The sequence below is a fragment of the Notothenia rossii genome (assembly GCF_949606895.1).
Source record: "Notothenia rossii genome assembly, chromosome: 1".
Lineage (NCBI taxonomy): Eukaryota > Metazoa > Chordata > Actinopteri > Perciformes > Nototheniidae > Notothenia > Notothenia rossii.
The window spans coordinates 33,287,972-33,311,892 of NC_136912.1; the positions used below are offsets into that span (position 1 = coordinate 33,287,972).

General features: G+C 39.3%; 2 protein-coding genes across 2 annotated transcripts in view; both read left to right on the plus strand.

Moving 5' to 3' along the window:
* The window catches only part of pi4k2b (phosphatidylinositol 4-kinase type 2 beta), a 17,318-nt gene extending 11,638 nt beyond the window's left edge, over positions 1–5,680 (plus strand). Inside the window, exons 8-10 of the mRNA XM_079692219.1 lie at positions 2,991–3,161; positions 3,252–3,311; positions 4,467–5,680. Of these exons, the coding sequence (XP_079548345.1) occupies positions 2,991–3,161; positions 3,252–3,311; positions 4,467–4,640 (405 nt within the window). The 3' untranslated portion in view covers positions 4,641–5,680. The remainder of the gene's footprint in view (positions 1–2,990; positions 3,162–3,251; positions 3,312–4,466) is intronic.
* Positions 5,681–5,818: 138 nt separating this feature from the next.
* LOC307018955 (serine protease HTRA3-like) lies at positions 5,819–15,524 on the plus strand. The gene is made up of 8 exons (XM_079649508.1): positions 5,819–9,400; positions 10,102–10,212; positions 10,363–10,591; positions 10,958–11,152; positions 11,258–11,290; positions 12,354–12,498; positions 12,588–12,638; positions 12,928–15,524. The coding sequence occupies exons 1-7, from the start codon at positions 8,922–8,924 to the stop codon at positions 12,602–12,604; spliced, it is 1,209 nt and encodes a 402-aa protein (XP_079505634.1). The 5' UTR covers positions 5,819–8,921; the 3' UTR covers positions 12,605–12,638; positions 12,928–15,524.
* Positions 15,525–23,921: the final 8,397 nt, after the last annotated feature.

Genomic DNA, 23,921 nt, shown 5'->3' on the forward strand with positions numbered 1-23,921 from the left:
AGACAAAATGAGAAGAAAAAAATCCAGAAAATCACATTGTCTGATTTTTAAAGAATTTATTTGCAAATTATTGTGGAAAATAAGTATTTGGTCAATAACAAAAGTTCATCTCAATACTTTGTTATATACCCTTTGTTGGCAATGACAGAGGTCAAATGTTTTCTGTAAGTCTTCACAAGGTTTTCACACACTGTTGCTGGTATTTTGGCCCATTCCTCCATGCAGATCTCCTTTAGAGCAGTGATGTTTTGGGGCTGTCGCTGGGCAACACGGACTTTCAACTCCCTCCAAAGATTTTCTTTGGGGTTGAGATCTGGAGACTGGCTAGGCCACTCCAGGACCTTGAAATCGCTTCTTACGAAGCCACTCCTTCGTTGCCCGGGCGGTGTGTTTGGGATCATTGTCATGCTGAAAAGACCCAGCCACATTTCATCTTCAATGCCTTTGCTGATGGAAGGAGGTTGTCACTCAAAATCTCACGATACATGGCCCCATTCATTCTTTCCTTTACACGGATCAGTCGTCCTGGTCCCATTGCAGAGAAACAGCCCCAAAGCATGATGTTTCCACCCCCATGGTTTCACAGTAGGTATGGTGTTCTTTGGATGCAACTCAGCATTCTTTCTCCTTCAAACACATCTCGTTGAGTTTTTACCAAAAAGTTCTATTTTGGTTTCATTTCACCATATGACATTCTCCCAATCCTCTTCTGGATCATCTAAATGCTCTCTAGCAAACTTCAGACGGGCCTGGACATGTACTGGCTTAAGCAGGGGGACACGTCTGGCACTGCAGGATTTGAGTCGCTGGCGCGTAGTGTGTTACTGATGGTAGCCTTTGTTACTTTGGTCCCAGCTCTCTGCAGGTCATTGACTAGGTCCCCCCGTGTGGTTCTGGGAGTTTTGCTCACCGTTCTTGTGATCATTTTGACCCCACAGGGTGAGATCTTGCGTGAGCCCCAGATCGAGGGAGATTATCAGTGTTCTTGTATGTCTTCCATTTTCTAATAATTGCTCCCACAGTTTATTTCTTCACACCAAGCTGCTTACCTATTGCAGATTCAGTCTTCCCAGCCTAGTGCAGGTCTATAATTTTGTTTCTGGTGTCCTTTGACAGCTCTTTGGTCTTGGCCATAGTGGAGTTTGGAGTGTGACTGTTTGAGGTTGTGGACAGGTGTCTTTTATTCTGATAACGAGTGGAGGACAGAGGAGGCTCTTAAAGAAGAAGTTACAGGTTTATGAGAGCCAGAAATCTTGTTTGTTTGTAGGTGACCAAATACTTATTTTACACCATAATCTGCAAATACATTCTTTAAAAATCAGACAATGTGATTTTCTGGATTTTTTTTTTCTCATTTTGTCTCTCATTGTTGAGGTATACCTAGGATGAAAACTACAGGCCTCTCTCATCTTTTTAAGTGGGAGAACTTGCACAATTGGTGGCTGACTAAATACTTTTTTGCCCCACTGTATGTATTTAAATTACAATGATGCATAACCATTTCATAATAGTGTTAGAATTAATGGTTTTAATTTTGAAATATAATTTTTAGCTGTTTGTTATAGGAAAATAATAAGTCAGAGGAACGTTTTTTGGGGAATATTGGGAAATACACTTATGCTTAAGCCAGCAGACAATTAGCTTAGCTTGGCATTACAACTGGAAACAGGCAAAAAACATCTTAATAAATTAGCTTAGAGCTAATTGTAGGTGGATTTAGTTTGTTCCTTTTAGTTGACTGTTGGTCACGACACAACATCATATAACAAAGACAATGTAAACCCTACAAATATGGACATTTGTGATTAGAGAAGGGTTTAACCAGTAAAACCCCACGCAACAACGCAACATCTTGCAAGAAACAGCGTCTTGAGGGCTTCTTAACATTTAATAAACTATGAATGTGTCATACTCACTTAACGGGAAGAAACTCAGCTTTCAGAAAATATTAACCATGTTTAGCTAAACGAAACAAAAGGGTAATAACAAAGGCTCTGAATTAGCCCTGAGCGAAAAAATGCTAACGCAATTAGCACAGAACTCAAGGTAAAATACCCTTATTACTTATCAAATCTGCACAAACAAGATATCGATTAGCAAGCTGAGATTCCACAGATTCCAGACATATAAGTATCATCACTGAGCGATCAGAACTCGCGACAGGGGAAGCAAACACAGACATCACAACACATAGCATTACGGAGCAAACACGGGAGAAATTCTTACCTATGCTGTTGTTCTGATCAAAAGTTGTGTTCAATGGCATTAAAACGATTAAAAAAAAAACGCTGCTGAAGGTTAATCCATAGGTTAATCCAATGTGTCTGTCACTTTGAAATGATTACTTATAATCCATCTTCATATTTATGTCAATAACGGAGATTTCATATTAGCTGCTACGAGAGTGTATGACAGCTTCCGGTTTTGGGCATTCTGGCTACGCATCACTCGTTCACCAATGGGTAATGTTTAGATGGATTTTAGGAACTTCCCCTCGATTCTATTGGCTCTAACGGTTACAAAGAGGTGAAATCATCAAAATCGACCGAGGGGAGCCATAGATATGGAAAATACACCAAATGACCCCAGTAGTGTTTTCTTTTTCTAAATCTCTCTAAAAAGGTCAAATGTCACTTGTTTTGCATCAATCTTGATACAGGGTACTTATTATATGTTATCGTTTGGATTCCTAAAGCTTTTAGTCTACTATCATCATTCAAGGGTGGTTTTCACTATAAGTAATGTTTTTTTTTTTTTGGACGGACACTATAATTTACATGTTTTTACTATATTCAATCTGAATTTACTTTAAAATAAAAAAAATTCTATATTGATTCTGACTTTTCTACATCCAACTCACAGGTTTATCATTGCTTTGAGAAAAAAGATTATTAATTTACCCCTTTTTAGAAGTGAAGATATAGTCAATTGTTCTGGGAATGTCATTTTCGAGCCTATGGGGTGGTTAAACGCTTGTTGCATGTTGTTAGAGCTCACAACTAAATCTACTGTTCCTCACCCAATCAGACCCCTTCCACTGGGCATGGCTTCCCCAGGCTAAGGTGGCCTTCTCCCAGGAGACCCGAGACCTGGTGCTGTCCCGCCTCTCTGACATGAACTTTGTCCAGGACCTCTGTGAGGACCTCTATGAGATGTTCAAGGTACCTCACCTTTTTTCCTCCCTCTAACAGCTGTATACAAACAGCTGTCACAAGACTCCCGCTAACATTTGTCATCGTTGTTCCCTTCAGACGGATAAAGGCTTCGATAAAACCATGTTTGAGAGACAGATGTCTGTAATGAGGGGACAGGTGAGTTTATTTTTTTTTAAAGTGGGATTTGACTGTTTTCAAAAGCTTCTCTGCCTTCGTCTCCTGTATCTCGTTCTTTTTATATATATATCCTTCCTACGGTCCTTTCTCTCTTCTGTGCCCTACTTTCAGTCACTTTGGTTGTTTTTTAATGACTTCATTCCTAACCGCCTTGACCTAATTTCTCACCATCCACTCCTGTCTATTTCCATGCCTATCCTTGTGACAACTAAGCGTGTCATAGAAGTATCATAACATTGCTTAACGCTCTTTTTTGATATTGTTCTTTTAGTGTACTTGTTATTTTCTGGTTATGATACATAATACATGTTTTATATTCCATTAGAGCTGACACGAGTTTGGTTTGAGAGGAAAAAAAGAAATAATTTATGATTAATTGTCATTTTTTTTATCAGGGGAGCATAATCAGGGTAGTTTTGGATTTTTTTTAAGTGTGGTTGTATGAGGTACTTATCCAAAGTCAGTGCATTACTACAGTAGTTGGCAATCAGCCCTCCCCCATTTTAAAGAAACAGGCTTTTCTGGTGTGGACAGGTGCAGCAGCAAAACACATTTCAGCCACCTAAAGTCTATGTGTATGCTCCTTTAGGAGTATCTTCACCATTTTACGTTGCTGTCAGACAGCCATTACAGAGAACTGAAGCTGTCGATGTTGCCTGAAGAACACGAGTAGCTTTGGGTTATGGTGCAGAGGTGGGAAGTAACTATGTCATACATTTACTCAAGATACTTTACTGGAGTATGTCCATGTTATGCTATTTCGTACTTCTACTCCACAACAAGGAGGTACATCCTGTGCTTTTACTCCATGTGAGACACTACATTTATTTTGCGCCCTTAGTTACTTTACAGATTTGGATTAATTATGTGAAATATAATCAACACTTAAATCAGACTTTAGTTACACCTGGAGTAAATTCACAAGCTACGCTGCAGTATACAAGTCATTACAGCTAGCTGCACTTTTACCAGCTTCAGATCTGAGTATATACAGATGCTTCATATAACAGTGTTTATGGATCAGTACCTCATCAAGCCCTCTCAATTTAACTTCACATACTCTCAAAATCAAGCAATGCAACAATGAAAACTGCTTTCTCTATGTCATACATGACCACCCCTGTTTATCACCAGGTGTTGAACCTGACCCAGGCGCTGAAGGACGGGAAGAGCCCCATCCAGCTGGTGCAGATGCCGCGGGTGGTGGTGGAGCGCAGCCGCTCGGGGGGGCAGGGACGCGTGGTCACCCTCGGCAACGCCTTCACACAAACCTTCCACTGCAAGCGGCCCTTTTTCTCCTCTTGGTAGAGGGCAGCGGAGGGAAGACTTTTGCTACAGCTCTTTATTTTTCTTTCCTGAAGGGAGGAAGAACAACATGGCACTCATATTTTGGGTGGTAGGAAGTAAGATGGAGAAACATTCCTCAAATTGTGAAGAGGCACACCAGTGTCTGCAAAAGACCTTGGGGCTGTTTGTTGTTACCATGGTGACTTGATTGGATAATTGGATTTTCCACAGAGGTGGGCTTTGTTTATTGTTAGCAGGCAGAAAGGAATTTATTTTGTACCCACCTAAAGTACCTACGGAAGTCTTTTGCAAGGTCTCTCAGTGGGCTAATGGCCAAAGACGAAGTACTTGACAGATTTGTGGTTCAGTATGTTTGGGGATCGAAAGAGATTTTTTTAGAATTTGGAACAGTTTGTTCCTGATATGGGATAAACACCCAAACTGTTTGCTTTGCCTTGTAGGATTACTTAATAAAATATAGATGCACTTGCACTGCTGGAAGTGTTTGACTTGTTCAGCAGCACTGGGTCAAAGCGCTGTTTTTACCCAGTGTTAGTTTTTCAAATCTGCATCTAACGCAAACCAAGTGTCTTCAACTCTCACTACTGCCAAAATCTGTGTGTGGACGGAGTATTTAAAAGCCTCAAGAAAATGAATATCGTTGAAACTTGAATATAGACTTTGGAGAAGGAGGACTTAGTAAAAAAACAACATTGCTTGAATGTAATCTGTTTACGTTTTCTATATAGATTATTACTCCTGAACATTTCAATAAGAGTGAATGCTGTCAAAAATATACTTTTTTTTCTTTTTCGTAACAAGGAATGTATTTGTTGTTTGACATATATTTAATTGCTCCTTATAAGGCGCAGCACCTCTTTCCTGCCCTTTATGATACGTTATATGAAGAGAAGAAACTAAACAGAGGACAATATTTCCAACATGCTCGAGGCTGTTTTGATTTCTTATGTATGCATCTTGAAATTTCTTTTCCAACTCAATGATTGTATAAGAAAAGTGGTATATTTAACAGGTGAAAAATTAAAATGTGGGGAATTTGAGTCTTGTTACGTCTTAAAACATTGTCGACCAAGGTGTGTTCAGCAAAGACAGTTTCCACTCCCACGCCAGGAGCATTGAACCTTAATGATTAACTGATGACGGGAGTATTAGCTCAAAGTGAGCTATTAATAACTCCAATGCAAACCAACCAGACTGTTCCCTTTGTTATTACAGTTAAATCAATGACCTTGTGGACAATAATGTTACTAACAACCTTCAACCGACACCATCAAATTGTAGCTGTGACTTAGACAGTGAGGGAAGAAGTATTCAGATCATTTCCTGAAGTAAAAGTACTGATACCTTATGCTTAGGGGGGAAAAAAGAAGGGAAATGTTTACAAGAAAAAACACTAAGAAAATGACTAATAAAATATGAAAGTATATCAGACTTTAAAGTGGAAGAGCATTAAAAAAGTCCCAGATTTAAAACCTAAAGTAGGTTTATGGACCTATTATCTACAAAATAAAAAGAAGCTTAACATTGAATTAAGATACTAGATCTAACTAAGTATTTAGGTCAATAAATTGAGATCATGTACTAATTTACATTCCACTGCTGGTCTTGTATGCAGTGGAACGATCCACATCCTCAAAGATCAGGTTGCAGGTTAGAACATTTTAATTTGAAAGGAGGCAGTGATGATCACATGTTATTACCTGAGCACAAACACATTCATAATTTAACCGCTGTCAATTAAATGTATATAAATATATGAAACACGTGCACTAGCAAACACCCACATGCTCCCTCCCCAGTATGCCGTAAGTAGTTGAAAAGTGTCAGCACACACTCATATGGACTGAGGCAAAGCATTTGGAGAAGAAATAAGATATGAAAACATATGTTACAATACGATTAGTGTGTGTTTCAGAAGTACAAAAAAAGAAAGAGCACACGTGGCTTAATACTGCCACCATGTGGATAAAAAGGTGCATCTCTTAAAATTAAAAATGCAATATTACCACTCTCAAATTGACTAACACTTTCTCTAAAAACAATGACTAAATATTACAATCATGTTAAAAGCTGTTTTCCGATGCACACTGCATGTTTACATCAGTCATATTTTAAGCAAATGGCTCATGCACTTGTATATTTGTGGGAATTTGTTTAGGCCTATCTATATTTTGATTTGTAGGCTACTGCGACATAAGCAGCAATAAAATAGATGAGAAATGCTTAACGCAAGGATACTAAAACAGTTTAACTGTAGTCTGCACTGAAAAAACTGAAATGTTCATTTTAATTAACTGTATTATCTCTACTAGTTTCACATAACTATTAGGTTAGTTGAAAGCAATACTATTAAGTTGAACCTAATATTTGTTTCTAAACTCGATATTATAGTTTTCAACTACCTAATACAGTTGTGTGAACTCTGCTGACATCAATCAATCAATCAATGTTTATTTATATAGCCCAATATCACAAATGTTACATTTGTCTCAGTGGACTTCACAGTTTGTACAGAATATCAGTATGACAATACGACACCCTCTGTCCTTAGACCCTCACATCGTACAAGGAAAAACTTCCAGAGAAAACCCACAGTTTAAAGGGAAAAATGGGAGAAACCTCAGGGAGAGCAACAGAGGAGGGATCCCTCTCCCAGGACGGACAGACGTGCAATAGATGCCGTGTGTAAATTGAAAAGATAATACATTTGCAACATAGGTAGTCCAAATGTTTGGAAATGCATGTGTGTATAATAGGAAGATGAATCCACGAGTATATCCATCCAGGACTTATGATCCAGGACCACAGCCACGACTCAAGATCCAGGACTCGCAATCCATGACACAGGACCGCAGGATCATCCATGACTCCGGATCCCGGCGTATAGACACCAAAAAGAAAGAAATTTGGGGAAGCTGGGTTAATCGGAACATGAGAGTACACAGGTATAGACAGAGAGAAGGAAGAAGTAAGATGTCCCCCGACAAACTAAGCCTATATCAGCAAAACTAGGGGCTGAATCTAATCAGCCCTAACTATAAGCTTTATCAAAAAGGAAGGTCTTAAGCGCACTCTTAAAAACGGATAGGGTGTCTGCCGTCCGAACACAAACTGGAAGCTGATTCCACAAAAGTGGAGCTTGATAAGAAAAGGCTCTGGCTCCCATTGTACTTTTAGAGACTCTAGGAACAACCAACAACCCTGCATTCTTGGAACGCAATGCCCTAGTAGGACAATAGGGTATAATGAGTTCTTTAAGATAAGATGGCGCCTGCCCATTAAGGGCTTTGTAGGCGAGAAGAAGAATTTTAAATTCTATCCTGTGTTCTATAGGGAGCCAGTGTAAGGCAGCCAGAACAGGAGTAATGTGGTCCCTTTTCCTAACTCTGGTTAGTACACGAGCTGCAGCATTTTGAATCAGCTCAACATCAAACATTTAATTCAAGTCAACGATTCAGATATTTCAGCATGTAAGGTAAGGTACGTTTATTTATATAGCACATACTGTTTTGTTTTTGTTTAATTGTAGGAAATTGTTGCTCATCCAGCTACTGATTTGTTCCATGCAGTTGGTGAGGGATTGTAATTGTCCGTAGTCGCCATGCTTTATTGTAATGCATAACTAACTGAGTGTCATCCGCATAATTGTGGTACGACATTTTGTTTACTTTTAAGATCCGGGCTAGTGGAAGCATGTATATGTTGAATAGAATTGGACCAATAATCGACCCTTGGGGAACTCCTCAAGTCATTACTGTTTGTTGTGATTTAAAAGAACCAACAGAAAAAAGGCGCGTTCACACCGCAGTACTTTTCCCTCTTTAGTTCCGAAATGTCGCTTTCACACAATTGATTCCTGTACAATATTTCACTCTGAATTGTTGAAGAGAAGAAGTATATAGTTACATAAGAAGATCATAATAAAATAGAAGCATCAAACGTGTTTCTCAATTATGTCCAGTATTTTTAGTACATGCACTTACTACTGGAGGAATAGGCTGCTTTTATTTAGTGTTGTGCGTTTTATTCCCACTGGATGGCGTGCACTACCAGCTACATGTAGTGAGTGGCCTCCAACTAAGTGATGTAGTCACCAGGTTGTCAGAATATGCAGGCAGGCCCTGATGACTAATGTCCGGAGTAAAACTTCCAGAGAGCTGAGGACACGAGCCCAGTCGATCTTTGGAAGTAGCCATCGGGTCCAAACACAGAAAATCATTAAGAAAGAGATATTAAACAATCCAGAAATATCCACCATAACTTTTTGTCAAGTCTATCACAATGCAGTTACTTTTACTCGCAGCTGCATTTCTCTTTACGCACGACTTCACCGGAGCTGTGCGTCCAGAAAGGTGCGCGTCCCGTTGCGAGGTGAGCTCATGTCCGAGCCCCAGCTGTCCGGCCGGCGCGTATGTCCCGGACAGATGTAACTGCTGCATGGTGTGCTCCCCCCGCGAAGGAGACCCTTGTGGCCGAAAGAGCGACCTGCCCTGCGGGGATGGCCTGGAGTGCAAGCTGCTCGCTGCGGGGAAGCGGCGAGGCTCCAAGGGGGTCTGCCGGTGTAAGATGGAGCATGAAGTGTGCGGGAGCGACGGGAAAACGTACGGGAATGTGTGTAAGACGAGAGTGGCCAGCCGCAAAGCTGAGCAGAAGGGGAGACCTGCAGTCAGCCAGGCACATAAAGGACCCTGCGCATCCACAGGTAGGACAGCTTGGAGTGCGCACATTTTGGGGGATGGGCAAATGATGATCATCCAAATGTATAAAACTTCTTTAATTGAGTACATTTTTCTGTTTTGATAAGTGCTTAAACGGCATTCTCATGGTTATTTTGCAAAGCACACGCTGTGATAGTTATCAGTGCCAAATCAGTACAAAGAATGTTCGGTAAAGTTGGAAAGATATTGACAAATTTGGACTTGACGGATCTATTATTCGGAAACCAAACACCAACGACGTCTCCTAACATCTGTAGTAAGGTAAACAACTCGCTAAACCCTCATTTTCATAAAACAACAAGCCAAACACGGTCCTATCATACAGTAAAGTGCTACCAAAATCCCTTCACACATTAATGGTCTCCTGTTTGTTTTACCACCACAAAATCATTTATTTTTGCATATCTTTATGAATATTAATTGTGTCAAATATTAAAAACTTCACTACTATGCAGTGCTTTACAAATAATTTCTCACATGATTTGTCTCCTTATCGCTGTACTACACAACAAGTTAGGGAAAACAATTCCTCGTGCATAGATTTGGTGAATGTTTCATGTAAAAAATATTAAATCCATTTAATATTTCTTCCTATTTATCTTCCATAGTGTATGTTTTACTAACTATAATACATTTGAGCATTTTAGTGTCATTGCCTGTCTCAAAATGTAATTTAATCCTACAGTAACTATCGGTTGTGTGTTTGTGTGTGTACTATTAATGGAGTTTGTTTTTCATGCCAGTACAGGTCGCTTCTCAATCCATCCCAGCAGCCCTCGCTATAAGTTCAACTTCATCGCTGACGTGGTGGAGAAAATAGCACCAGCTGTTGTCCACATTGAAATGTTCATAAGGTGTGGCATTTGTTATAATACATAGCCTTTTAAATTATAAATATAATTATTTGGGTAGCCTTCACACATCTTGTCAATAGAAACATAAAACAACCTGCACCCAATATAAGACGTGTTACAAATGTAAGCCTCACTCTCTGCCGTCTCCAGACACCCCCTGTTTAGTCACCACGTGCGTCTCTCCAGCGGCTCTGGTTTCATCATGACCCCCTCAGGTGTGATTGTGACCAACGCTCATGTGGTGACCACGGATGCCATTGCCACGGTAACAGGGCGGCCCCAGCTGCGCGTGCAGCTCCACGACGGTGACGCATATGAGGCTGTGGTCAGACATGTAGACAGGAAGGCAGACATCGCCACCATCAAGGTCAATCCCCAGGTGAGAGCATACAAACTCAGCACCCTTGTCTCTTCATCCAAATCAAAGTATGTTATGGTACAAAAACATTCTGAACTACTGCACAATAACCCACATCCTGACACGTGTCCTTGACAGCTTTCTGCTAGATATTCTTAGCCAGATACTTTCCTAAACACCCGCTCTGTGACTCAGAGACACCGCGCCAATGTGTGTATTCTCACACCCACGTCTCAAATACTAAAACAGTTTTGTTTTCATTACACTTTTTCTTAATTTCTCTCCCAGTATGTCTCTATTGCACATTTATTTTCAATACATTTCAATGTTTTCATTCTTCACGCCTGTCTGTTCTGTGCTGGTATGTTTGATCCCACATGGGAGCAGAAGAAGCTCCCTGTGCTGTCTCTGGGCCGTTCAGCTGGTCTGAGGCCAGGGGAGTTTGTGGTTGCTATTGGCAGCCCCTTCGCCCTGCAGAACACCGTCACCACCGGAATCGTCAGCACCGCCCAGAGAGACGGAAAGGAGCTGGGCATCAAGGACTCAGACATGGACTACATTCAGACCGACGCCATTATTAATGTGAGCACAGCACACACCACAGCACATGAGGTTTCTTGTTGCATAACGATGTTGGTTGTTTGCATATTTCTTAAAATGTCAATGTTTCATCTTTTCTGGGAGAAGTATGGAAATTCTGGAGGACCTCTTGTTAACTTGGTGAGTAGTGTTATGATAAGCCTAATATTTTTAGCTCACATTTATGATTGTACACTCAAGGGCCACTCGTGGTTGCTGAAATTCACAGAACAATTGTATTGAGTGTTTTATACCTTTATTGACTGCCGACACCTTCCTCCTTGTACACAGCAGTTTGGGGCCTCTAGTTATTAACAAGACTAAAAACAGTCTGATGACAGCCGCATTTTGCCCTTTTTCGGGCCTCTAAAACTGACATCTATAAATATAAATCTGTGTAATTTGAACCGGATTGCAGAAGATCAATTCCATACATACACCATGTGTTATGATCCATGTAAGTATGGCACAATACAAGGTGAATAAATATGTGGTTTTTTATTTGCCTTCTGGACTGTAAGCTTGGAGATTTAGTGAGTTTTAGTTTTGATCTATATTATTAAAATTGACTTTTTGGTTTTTAAATATCTGCACTTCAAATAACAAATACAAACTTGTTGCATGAAGAAAAGGATAAAATAATGTAATTGAATGATGAAAGAGGCCCTATTACGCATTTCTCTGCCACACACTCACCCCCCTGCCTGAAACGTATACATTGTAGTGTTTACCTCCGCGACATAGTGACATCATTAAATAGGGTCAGGACATCTCTAAGCAGTTGACCAATTACAACAGAGCTGGCCAGTCAACCAATAAGAAAAGACTGGGCTCTGGTTTCAGACAGAGGGTGGAAAGAGGTGCTGCTGCACAGGCAGTATGATAAACCTAAAGAGCTTTTTGAACATAAAAGCATGTAAACATTTCAAAGTAGAGGCAGAAAATATAAATATGAACCTGAAAATAAGCTTAATAGCCCCTTTTAAGACGTGAATCAGACTGTATTCCATGCTAACATTTGCATGAATAATTGCTTTATTTTGTATCAGTGCCTGTTTATGGCAACATTTCTGGTTTTAACCTGTATTAACTATTTTCCTTTAGGTGATATTTGTACTAATTGCAATGATATTTAAGCCTTTTTTTTACCCGACACTAAAGTCCAGTCTTATTTGAACTTTGTTAATGTTTGTGTTGCTTTCAGGACGGTGAGGTGATAGGCATCAACACTCTGAAAGTGGCAGCAGGGATCTCCTTTGCCATACCCTCAGACAGAATCAGTCGCTTCCTCAGAGAGTCACAGCCCAAACACAGCAAAAGTCAGAGGTCAAAGGCTGAGCAGCACAGAGGTACTAATATAGTTTCAGTTTGATGTCCTGTGAGAGTTTAATGCCTATGAAGTGGTTCCAATCACAGTTGTTGATTTTTGTTGTGACAGAAAAGACAAAACTCTAAAGAAGACTTCCAGAGGAACCACAGGGTGATGCAGGTGAGAGCTGTTGTAATGCTTTAAGTTTGACCTGTGTTGTTTTCGGAGATGAATATTCTTTAGCCATCAGGATGCTTACCGCGAACAAAGCTTGAGTTGTGACATCCATACACACTTTGAGTAGTTATACTAGCACAAATTTAACTCAGCTTCTATTTGAAAGACAATGGACTTTTCCCCCAGTTTCTTTCAGTGAAACTACTTTTTATCCTATCTGAAAATAAGTTTATTAGTATTGTTGTTGGTATTTCTAACACTGATGTGAGCGTTGTGTTTTTGTGTGCTTCAGTCTGGTAGCAGAGTTGAAACGTCAGAATCCAGACTTTCTGAGGGCTGCAGTGAAGTTTTGGTGCAACAGGTCATACCAGACACTCAAGCAGAAAAGTATGTTCACACACTCCTGCAATAAGCCAAGCACACACACTGACATCGCAGTGAGGAAACCCCGCTGGGAAACGGACAACGTGTCATCAAAGTAGCACTCAATCGTTGATTTTCAAATGCTATATTGATTGCCATTTTGTATTTCCTTTTTTACATTTGGTCTGGTGTTGTCAAGTTCTTACATTCATTTGTAAATTATTTGTGCAAAGGGAATTACACTTGGTTTGTTTAGCTCTTGTTACATTTGTTTTGTCCTGTTAGCCATTTTAAACCAATTTTGCATCTCGAGCTGCTTAGCTCGCTAACTTGTGCTAACGTCATGGGCTCTGCCGCAGCCTATTTTGTCACTACGGCAGACTGAAAGGTGGTGAATAATTTATTTTAACTTCAACCCTCGCAAAATGACTGTTTCAACTGAATTTGATACATTTTAGGGAAGTCCCGAAGAGCAGCTTGATTTATTAAGGAAGAAGAAAATGCCACAGCTAGCTAGCTAAAGCTGCATTCACATGATAAGCTAATTTCTTTGCAGTGAAAACAGCCATTCAAGTGTCGTTTCTTAAGTTAAATTCTCTGCTAGCTAGCGTAGCCACGTCATCTTATTGGTTGTGTGTTGAAAGGTCAGCAGTGTCCAGAGGTGGGAAATAGTGGAGTACAAATACTTTGTTACTTTACTTGAGTAGCCTACATTTTTCTGGTATCAGTAGGCCTACTTTACTCAACTACTTATTTTTCTGATGACTTTTTACTTTGACACTTTACATTTTTAACACAAATACCTGTACTTTCTACTTCTTTCATTTTGAAAACAGGTTTGTTACTTTAGTTTAAATCTGTGTTTAGTGGCGTGATCATTATTATTTAGAGTCATTGCCTGCCTATTGATTTTAACACGATCCGTGAATCCATAATTTCCTCTTTTCTCTAAAGAAGAGGGACCAATACAAACGTTGTCATTTTGCCGTTGTTCAGCATCGAAACATTCTTTAGCTAACAATGACATTATTGTTCTATTAATATAAAATTACATCAGTTACTCTTTAAAACAGTTGGTAGTAATGGGCACTTTTTACTTAAGTACATTTCAAAGCCCATACTTCTTTACTTTTACTTGGGTAAAGAAGTTTAGTCAGTACTTCTACTTTTACCAGAGTATTTTTTAACACGAGTATGTGTACTTCTACTTGAGTAAAGGATGTGTGTACTTTTGCCATCTCTGGCAGTACCTAGGTCAAAGTTTAAATAATTGTAACTTTCAAGCAGTGGTCGGCGCTTCTGCCTAGTCGGGCGGCACTGCTCTTTCCATAGACACACAACGGAGCCGTTTTTCCACGTATTGGATTCATGAGGGTGATCTAATTTCATATTTTGGTAAATATACAAAGTAGCCTGGATGAACACACCATTTAAAGCTCCTGTTGTATTCGGGTCAAATCTGAACGATTTACTACTTTCATCAATCATAACTTTTTTGTTTTACATTAGATTGCATTAAGGCTTTATGATATCCTTCACAGTAGACATTTGAACATATAAATTGCTGATCACCACTTTCATTGAATTTTCGATGATTTAGTCAACTTTGTAACACCCATGGTGTCCCCATAAAGACATGGAATTAGTAACCATCCGGATCAGATAACGCACGCACGCACGCACGCACGCACGCACGCACGCACGCACACACACATATACTAGATGTGTTTTCCCCCCCTTATGTGCCCATCCCCCCATGTGAATCACACCTGGTACACACACACACACACACACACACACACACACACACACACACACACACACACACACACACACACACACACACACACACACACACACACACACACACACACACACACACACACACACACACACACACACACACACACACACACACACACACACATACACACAGAGAGAGAGAACAGCTTGATACATTTCCCGCTCTGATGTGCCTATGTGGATCACACCTGGCACACGCAATACATGTTCAGTGTTTATTTTTTTTATATTTACTGCAGTTTTTCATGTATACCAGTTGTCTGATACGATATTTACAGTTTGAAAGGGTGTTAAATGAAATTTGGTAATGATTAATGTTTTTTGTGTTAATGCAATAGCAGTAACACCAAAGTAAGGGGGAAAACGAAGACAACAGGAAGGTTAATTACTTATTGTTTAAAATAAATATAAAACAAGAGTAGTTTATTGGTGATGTGATTTGTTGCATTGTGTTTTGTTCTTATTGGACTGCATTCAAACCTTGCATGTATCAGGACACATGAGGACTTTGAACCTCAATTATGAATCATGATTCGCACTATTCAAAAATAAATGTGTATGAAGCACCAGGTAGGGAATCTGACTCAGGATCTACATGGCAATAATTGTGTTGGTTCATTTTATTTTATTTATGTTTTGATGTTCAAGCAATACAAAGGAGAATGGCGTTATGTTCTCTTTTTCCCTGGTATAACAAATATGACTTGTTTTGGTACCTAATCATTCCTCCACCTGTCTACTAATGAATACCAAAGACCTGGGGCCTAAAGCTGCCTTCAAAACAAAAGCATATAGTCAGACTAACTAAAATATTGGCACTAATGTAATGCTCACATTTCTCTGTACAAAACAGCAATACAATACCTATAACAATATAACAATATAACAATATAACAATATATATATATATATATATATATATATATACTTATATATAACAATAAATAGGACCAGTACATCTCTTTTATATGTTCAATACACATCACACAAGTGTTTTTTAAGTTTAAGTCAATATATTTACTGACAAAGAAAACAACAACAAAAATAATAAAACAATAGAATAAATGAAGACCATGCAATAAGCTGGTTCAGTTGCTGTCACAGCGGACACAGGAGAGTGTTTCTGATGCGTTTCTGATGCTCTTCAAGAATCTCCCGACTCTGCTTTTTCTTTCGCCGCTGGTCACTTTGATAATCTCTGAACAACCACAAAGAAGCAGGATGTTAGTGCGATCAAACAACTACAAACACATGAGACTGTGAGGGCTTTAGACATGTGATTTACCAGGCTCCATGTGAGCAGCTTCGTCTTCAAGCTTAAAATAAACTGTTTCTGGCTGAGCAGAGACTATTTGCTCGGGAAGAGTCACAGCCTTGAACGCAACACTTTGGACGTTCTTTGATAGCTGCAGAGTGACACTTGGTTCAGAGTCTCTCATGTCAACAATCACGGTTTCAATGCTTTGGTTGACTTCAGGGTCCTGCTCCTCAGCGAAGAACGGATGCTCCAGGACTGTGAGGGGAATAATCCGTCCGCACTTGTCCGGCACTAGCATCTTTTTCAAGAGGTCCACAAAGTTCAGCAACTCCTCTCTCTTGGCCATGTGTCTGTAAGGTATTACCTGCAATACATTGAAGGTAAAACATGTGTAAGTAATCCTGTAAAATGATGCAAAGCAGTCAAAAAATGTATCAGAGAAATCCTTGTAATGACATTATATTATCTAAAAAGACAACCTACCTCCACCAGGTCATTAAGAGACCTCAGGTAAAAAAACGGGTTTCCTCTGAAGTGATGCCCGGTCTGTAATGCAAGCTCCCATGGAGTCTACAGAGAGACAAAGTGTTGCTTACATTGTTTATCCTGAGAGACAGACAGACAGACAGACAGACAGACAGACAGACAGACAGACAGACAGACAACACACACCTTAAGTGTCCAGATTTGCTGGTTGTAGCTCCCCTCAATGTTAAAATAGAAGCTGCTTTTTTGTCCACAGTTCAATAGAACATCTGGAGGCTGACCCACCAAGTCCACAATGAGCTTAAGCGCGTCATATTCGTGGTCCGCGGGGAACAGTCCAAAGCCTGCTGCTATTTCCGCAGCCACAGCACCGAGAGACCACATGTCAATCTGTTCACTGAAGTCCATGCCCAGGAGGACCTCTGGTGCCCTGAAAGGAGAGGAAAACTTCTTTTTAAGCTCACTTTTGTTTATTTTCCTTTACAGAAACAGACTTTTAATGTTTGCATCAAAGCCGCAGCCTCTGTGCCACATGTTTTATTATTCCTACCTGTACCACAGACTCTGAACAGCGGTCCCTGGAACGGCCTCGGACACGTGGCGAGCCAGGCCGAAGTCAATGAGTTTGACCTGAAGCGGATGCTGCCAGCGGTTCACCACCATAATATTCTCAGGCTTTATATCAGCGTGGATTATTTCCAGGGCCTCAAGGTGGAGCAGTGCTGTTGTCAGCTGAAGAAACACAAAGATTGAGATGCTTTAGGATCACAACAATGTACATTTTTAGGTCTGATTTCTCATTAAATCTCAAGTAATTAAATGATGCTCCTAAAGAAAGGAATGATTCCACATACTTGACGTAAAACTGGATGGATCTCAGCTATGGGCAGAGCGTTGTGTTTCCTCTGCAGCATGTACTCATAGAGACTCAGGTCCAGCAGCTCAAACTCCAAACAAATTAACTTTTCATGGTAGAACGAGCCATACCATTTCACCAGACTGCATTTATCGGAATCGAGAGTCTGCAGCTTCTGGAGAATTTTAATCTGTGGAAGAAATACAAAATGTGATTATTGCCATTTGTTTGTCACCTTCAATACGAGGTTGTAGGTTTCTCATTTCAAAATATCTCATAATGCAGCTTCAGATTTTATAATAAGAGTTTGTAACCTACCTCTTCCATAGCTCGCTCAGAGAAAAGGGGCCTATCCTTGGATATTTTAACGGCCTTCTTTGTGTTGGTTACATTGTCCATACACATGGCCACCTTACCAAAGCTGCCCTCCCCGAGAAAGGCCTGCACCTTGTAGCCGGAGGACAGCAGGGTCCCCTCGTGGATCGGGAAATCGTCTGTGGAGGAGAGGATATGGACACAAAATTAAGTTTCCCAGTCCACAAAACAAATCACATCACATTGATCAAATGATACTAGCTTTCTATAATAGCTGGGAAACGAATGAACAAAACACAACACTCTTCTTTATGAAATTTTTTAGGATATGTCTGTAGTGATTGAGAAATGAAGTAGTCAAAGTATTAAACAATAAAAACATCACTTTGTTGTGTTATTAAGCATTTTTAAGCACACACTTTCCCCTTAATAAAGTACTAATTGTGTACTTCAAGGAACAAAATATTAGTTACTTAGTTAATTGTTACTGAGATTATTACAACATTGTGTTTAAAAAATGCACATTGATTTAGATTTATGTCATAAACAGGAGTATTCACAAAGATGTACTCAATTACTGTACACGATTTAAGATCCAAAAAAAGATATTTCTAACCATAGCATGTTACTTTCATTAGTCATAAAAATAGGAAACATGTATTTGATCACTTAGTACTAAGCCTGGTTCTTATTTTGTAACCACAGACTAAATAAAAACAGTGCATTGGGCAAGCATAAACTTAAGTCTGTTTTTCAGGACTTGACTTTAAAGACTGTTGTTTACTACTCTCTGCTTACCTGTGACTGACATGTCACTTATTGTCTCTGATAGTTCTGAATCAAATCGTACTTGTGTTGAAAAGGCGGTGAGGAGCAACAGATGTGTGTCTGTGCGTCTCAATTTCAGGTAAATAACTGAACAGTTGGCCTGGAAGCCGGTCCATATGTTTCTAAAACCTTCCAGTGTTCCATTCTGGAGTTCCATCCACTCTGATGGAACATTCCAAAATGGAAGGCATGCAATTGGGGAAACATGTAAAATGTATTTTAAGAAAACATGGAAGTCACATAAATGTAAGTCCTTTAATGGGCTGAGATGTTAAAAAGTGAAAAGAGAAGCTTTTTTACACACTCTGATCCACATGTGAATAGAAAATCACAGATCCATTTAGATTTTTTTGTCATTTTGTCAATAAAACTGCTAGTTGAGTGCATGCATCAACATCAACCTACTAACAGCAGCAGCAAACCAGTCAGCTGCAGGCTGTTTACATTGATAAGAGCCACTCAGTACGTCACTACTGCCATCTAGTGGTGATAGAATATCTATGACCAACATCTTATCTTTTTAGAAAGGTTGGCTTTAATTTACTTTTTTACTTTTTTTTTAGAAAGCTATATTTGAAGCACATAGCAGGCTATGAACAGATTCACCTTCGTCAATTAAAAAATGTGGGTACAATCCAGAGGTGGAAGAATACTACAGTGTAAAAATACTAACAATACTTACAAGTAAAATCCTGCTTTCAAAATTGTACTTAAATTGTAGTAAAAGTGAAAAAGTATTAGCACCAATATATATTTTATGTACCAAAAGTAAAAGACACTACTGGGTTGCTTAACCTATAATAATATATGATAATTTATGTGCCAATTTATATCTTGTACATGGCTAAATCTGCAAAATAACAAGTAAATAGGTCAAGTTAACGTAGTGGGGTAAAAAGAAGAACATTTGCCAACAAACTCTAGTGGAGTAAAAGTTAAAAGTAGCATAATATACAAATTCTAAAAAAAGTAAAATGTACTTAGTTACTTTACACCACTGGTAAAATCCTACATGTAACATGTCAAGTGTATTTAAATCAAAATTGCACTAGACATCACATACACAACTCTGTTAAACTGAGTCTTTATTTGATCAGATGACTTTATGAAATCAATCTTTAAGTGACGTTTTGAACCAGATCCAGGCTGCTGCCATGCATCAGTAAAGCAGTAGGTGTTGCATACATCGAGTCAGCTAATCCGCTTAATCTGAGTGAAACCCGTCCAAAACATCAATGCATGTAATCATCTACACTGTCATATCGTGCCAATAAAGAAAATAGATTTACTTTAAGTTAGTTTCAAGCCTTTCAAATACGCCCCCTCCCCTGTACCTGAGGTGAACTTACTTACTGCAAGATCAGTCTAAAAATCAGTTATTTGATAATATCAGTGAGCTAAGAGATGTTGAGTAAGTACATTTCTTTTTCATCAAGATACATACTTGATTCAACCTTTAATTACGTTTTTTGAGGCCATAGATTTAATTTTGGAAAGTATTTCTGTTAATTTGTCACACATGTCATACAGAAAACAGCAACACAGAAATACATGTCATTAGTTTTAATATGTTAAATGAACTGGAAACCTTGGTAGTAAATTCAAATATCCTATAAAAATACTATGAACTAAATCATTGCTTATGTAGAATATGTGCACATTCATATGATATTAAAAGCTAATTATTTGCCAGCCATGAAACTATAAAACACTTTGCAATAACAACATTTGTATAAATGGTTACATAAAGTTACACATGTTTTGCTGCACATGGACTCACACAAAGAGTGAAAGAGATGATGTGAGAGCACAGAAGGAGGATTAAATGCAGAGTATACGCTCCAGGGCCTGGATAACATATTACACCTGTTACCCTCCTGTATACATAATGTGCTTCGCCTGCTTATCTACGTCGTTAATATTGATAGTGTCCTGCAGTACCTGCTTTAGATTTGGCTTCAATAAGATTTCTTCTTTCAGACTAGTGAAAGGAATACATCTTCCTTTTCAACTTAGATTTGATTGATTTCAGACAATGAACATAAAACAACACAACAAAACAAACAACATAAGCACAGCACAGTACAGTGCAAAACATTGTTGTCAAACAGCCAGAGTTTCACTAAATAAGTATTACTGACACAGACGGCGGTTGAGATACATAATGTTGTTCAACAGCAATCAAGGTTAGTAGAATTAACGTTCCCAATAGTAGGGTAGTAGGGTATATCCACAATCATGCTCAATTTGAGATGTTTTTTTTTTTTACCATAAACTTAGATTGGTAGGTTTGATGTGAACTCACAACATAAGGTAACCCCTGTCCCTTACAGTGAGTTGATGCCCCCGGGTCTCATGTTGTGTGTTTGATCTGTCCACTTATCAGAGATGTGGTGGGGAGCAGGGAATTTCCGCAGGCGCCTTCCTGGACTCCTATCTACTTCTCACTCCAGTTTATTTGACCCTATCACAACATCCCTCACCTACCATTACTATTCCGACGACACTCAAATCCACTCCTCTCCCCCAGCCTCCAGCCTCCAGGCCGAGGTGTTCATATCTCGTACACCTCTCGCTCCAATTCACTCTCAAGTAGATGGAGTGAGTCTCCTCTGTGGAAGAGTTTGCCCTGCATACGACCTTTACATTTTAAACCCACAGTGACTTCTTTTTTTTCATGATCTTGGTGTGGTTATAGAAAACATAGTGCACTCAAAACATTTCCCCATGTGACTTATACTGGCTCATTGCTTCGACGCACATTCTTGGTGGTTCCCTGCCTTCTTCCTGTTTGCCACGTCTTATTTGAGGTTTTTTTATTTTAAGAAGCACTCCACTAAAATGGTCAGCTTACTGTTCGTGCAGAGAAAATAACCCTGGATGATGCTATATACCCCATATTACGTGTGGGATTAAAATGTGCCCTCTATATGGATAACATATATATGCTTATTGAAAAAAAAAAATGAATATAATAAAGCAATATAGAATGTAATAAAACTGAGGTCCAGTCTCAATGCTAGCACAAGCGGGACTCCAGAATCCTTTTAATAATAAAAATAATAATAATAATAATACATTTTATTTATAGAGCACTTTTCTATAAAACGGAAAGACACTTTACAGAGTCAAAATTCATAAAAACAACACATTTTAAATATATAAAACACAATACCCCTAACCCTTAATTACAGATTAAAAGCAGTTCTGAAAAGGTGAGTTTTGATTTGTGATTTGAGCATGGTGAGATTGGGGCAGTGAGGGCTGATGAATACCTGGCATAAGACCCGGTATCAGTTTATCCAAATCATTTAATAAAACTAAGTGTATACATGTTGCAATTGTGATGTCATAGAGTTTGCCTTAGGATTGGGGGCCAAGGTTAAAATGTCAAATTTAGAATGTTCCTACAAAAAAAGTTGAAGTGAAACTTGTATTAAAAGGGCCATTTTATTATGATCGTTCAAATTATATTAAATTGCGGCCATGGCAATTTTTGAGTGACAGGTCGCTACCACAAAGCCTGTTTTTTGCAAGCCACAATTAGCAACCCAATTAAGATCTCAGTTTATTTGAGTTACGCTAACCAAGCTAGCAAGCTGGGGTTTGCTGGCATTCAAGCAATCCTTGTGCTAATAGCACATGTCCCGCTGGGCCTCGCTCTTTCTCAGCTCCAACCTAAACAATTGGTTTCTTCTGGTGCCAAAAAACAAGATGCTGATGAAGCCAAACTCGAGACAAACATACAAAACGATGGCTACATCCACTTCTTAAATACAGTTAATGGTGTTTGACGATGGTAAGAAGTGCATTACAGGGAAATGTAAAAAAAGTGTTTGTAACTTTACCCATACGAAGTAAAATCAAGATATGATTGCTGCTTTAATGTCAATCATTATTTTGTCTCTGCCCCAACATTTTAGTGTGATACTGAGTTGCCCGGGAAGGCTCTCTTTTAAAGACAACCTGACACTGCATTTAGTCAAAGTAGCTTGGTTGAGTTTATGTTCTTTTTTTACTGTTTATATCTGCATTAAAGATCCTTATAAAATCCGCCACCGGAGCCGTTAACCGCTCTAACATTAGGCGCTCACCCAGGTGTGAGTGTGTGTGAGTGTGTTTATGAACAGGAAAAGGCAGGTTGTATGTTGCAAGCTCAGCAATCTTACCAACACACGCACACTCAGCAGACCTTATCGGGATAAATAAAGATTAAAAAACCAACAAGTACGGAGCTCGGACACAGTAACTCCTCCTCTGTGTAACAAGTTGATATTATTGTCAGCCCCAAACAGAGTATGTCCTAACTATAAATATATAAATGGGTCAGGAATCATCTTGGTTCCTGTCGTTGAGCAGCCCGTTACAGAGAGAGGGGGTGGTAGAACAGCAGAGTTACAGAGGGAGGGTGTTGGGGAATTGCCGTAAGCTGTGGCGTGCTCATGCCAGTTGACTTGACCGAAGCAGACACACACTTCCATTATGGCGGATTGAAATGTCCACTGGACCGTGTAAAAGGGTAATGTGTTAGCTATATGGCGTGGACTGTGAGGGATTTGTGCACATGCTAGAGCCATGAACACTGACACAGGAGTACATCTCTCATCAGTCTTTGTTGTGACATCATTATTTCTGTTTTAGGAGGCTTTATGAGTGCATTAGGAGAATGTGTGTGTGTGTGTCTGATTTAGATTCAATTACAAAAACGTGTATTTATTTTGTATTTTGACACAAGATTGTTGATTTTTTATTTGTATCTTGCTTGTGACTTGTGACAAAACAAATTAAAGACCCTCTCAATTCCCCTGGAATCTATTATGGCCCCTGTCAGCCAGTAAATCTGCATTGGGTTATTCATGAGAAACTAGCAGGAATATCTCAAAAAGGTGCAGACTCCCTGTCTTCTCCTCTTTATTGCTTTCACAACCGAGCCTTTCTCTCTTTTTCGTGAATCCTACAGCTGAGTGGCCTGCGACATGACTCTCCTTTTAGTGTAATGGCAAATTATAGCCATGTGCGCCTAACTCCTGGTATGAATATAAAGGCGAGGCCCACACACTGGGTTTCTGTATAGCAGCCCTGAGATTATGTAATTATTATAATAACATTATTTGGATAGCACTTTATGAAAAGATGCAGCTCAATGTGTTTAACAGCAAGATAACATAACACAATCAATACATAGCAATATAAACAGTTTGATAGGAATACAACTAACTACATCACTGGAAGTTATTATTTTCTGAGTTGAATTACAGAAAGGCTGCAGATGGTGGATGAATAAAGACATCGTGGTGACAGCAATTCCCACTACGCCCTGATTTGAAAGTCGCCCTCTGGTCAAAAATGTGTTCTTGTTGCTGTCGCGATGCAGAAT

Bases quoted from the DNA above. Each gene is read 5' to 3' on its own strand.
- LOC307018955 (XM_079649508.1), top strand. From the start codon at position 8,922: ATGCAGTTACTTTTACTCGCAGCTGCATTTCTCTTTACGCACGACTTC. The intron at 9,401-10,101 runs GTATAAAACTTC...TTTTCATGCCAG, and splicing joins CAAATGATGATCATCCAAAT to TACAGGTCGCTTCTCAATCC. The intron at 11,291-12,353 runs GTGAGTAGTGTT...TGTTGCTTTCAG, and splicing joins GAGGACCTCTTGTTAACTTG to GACGGTGAGGTGATAGGCAT.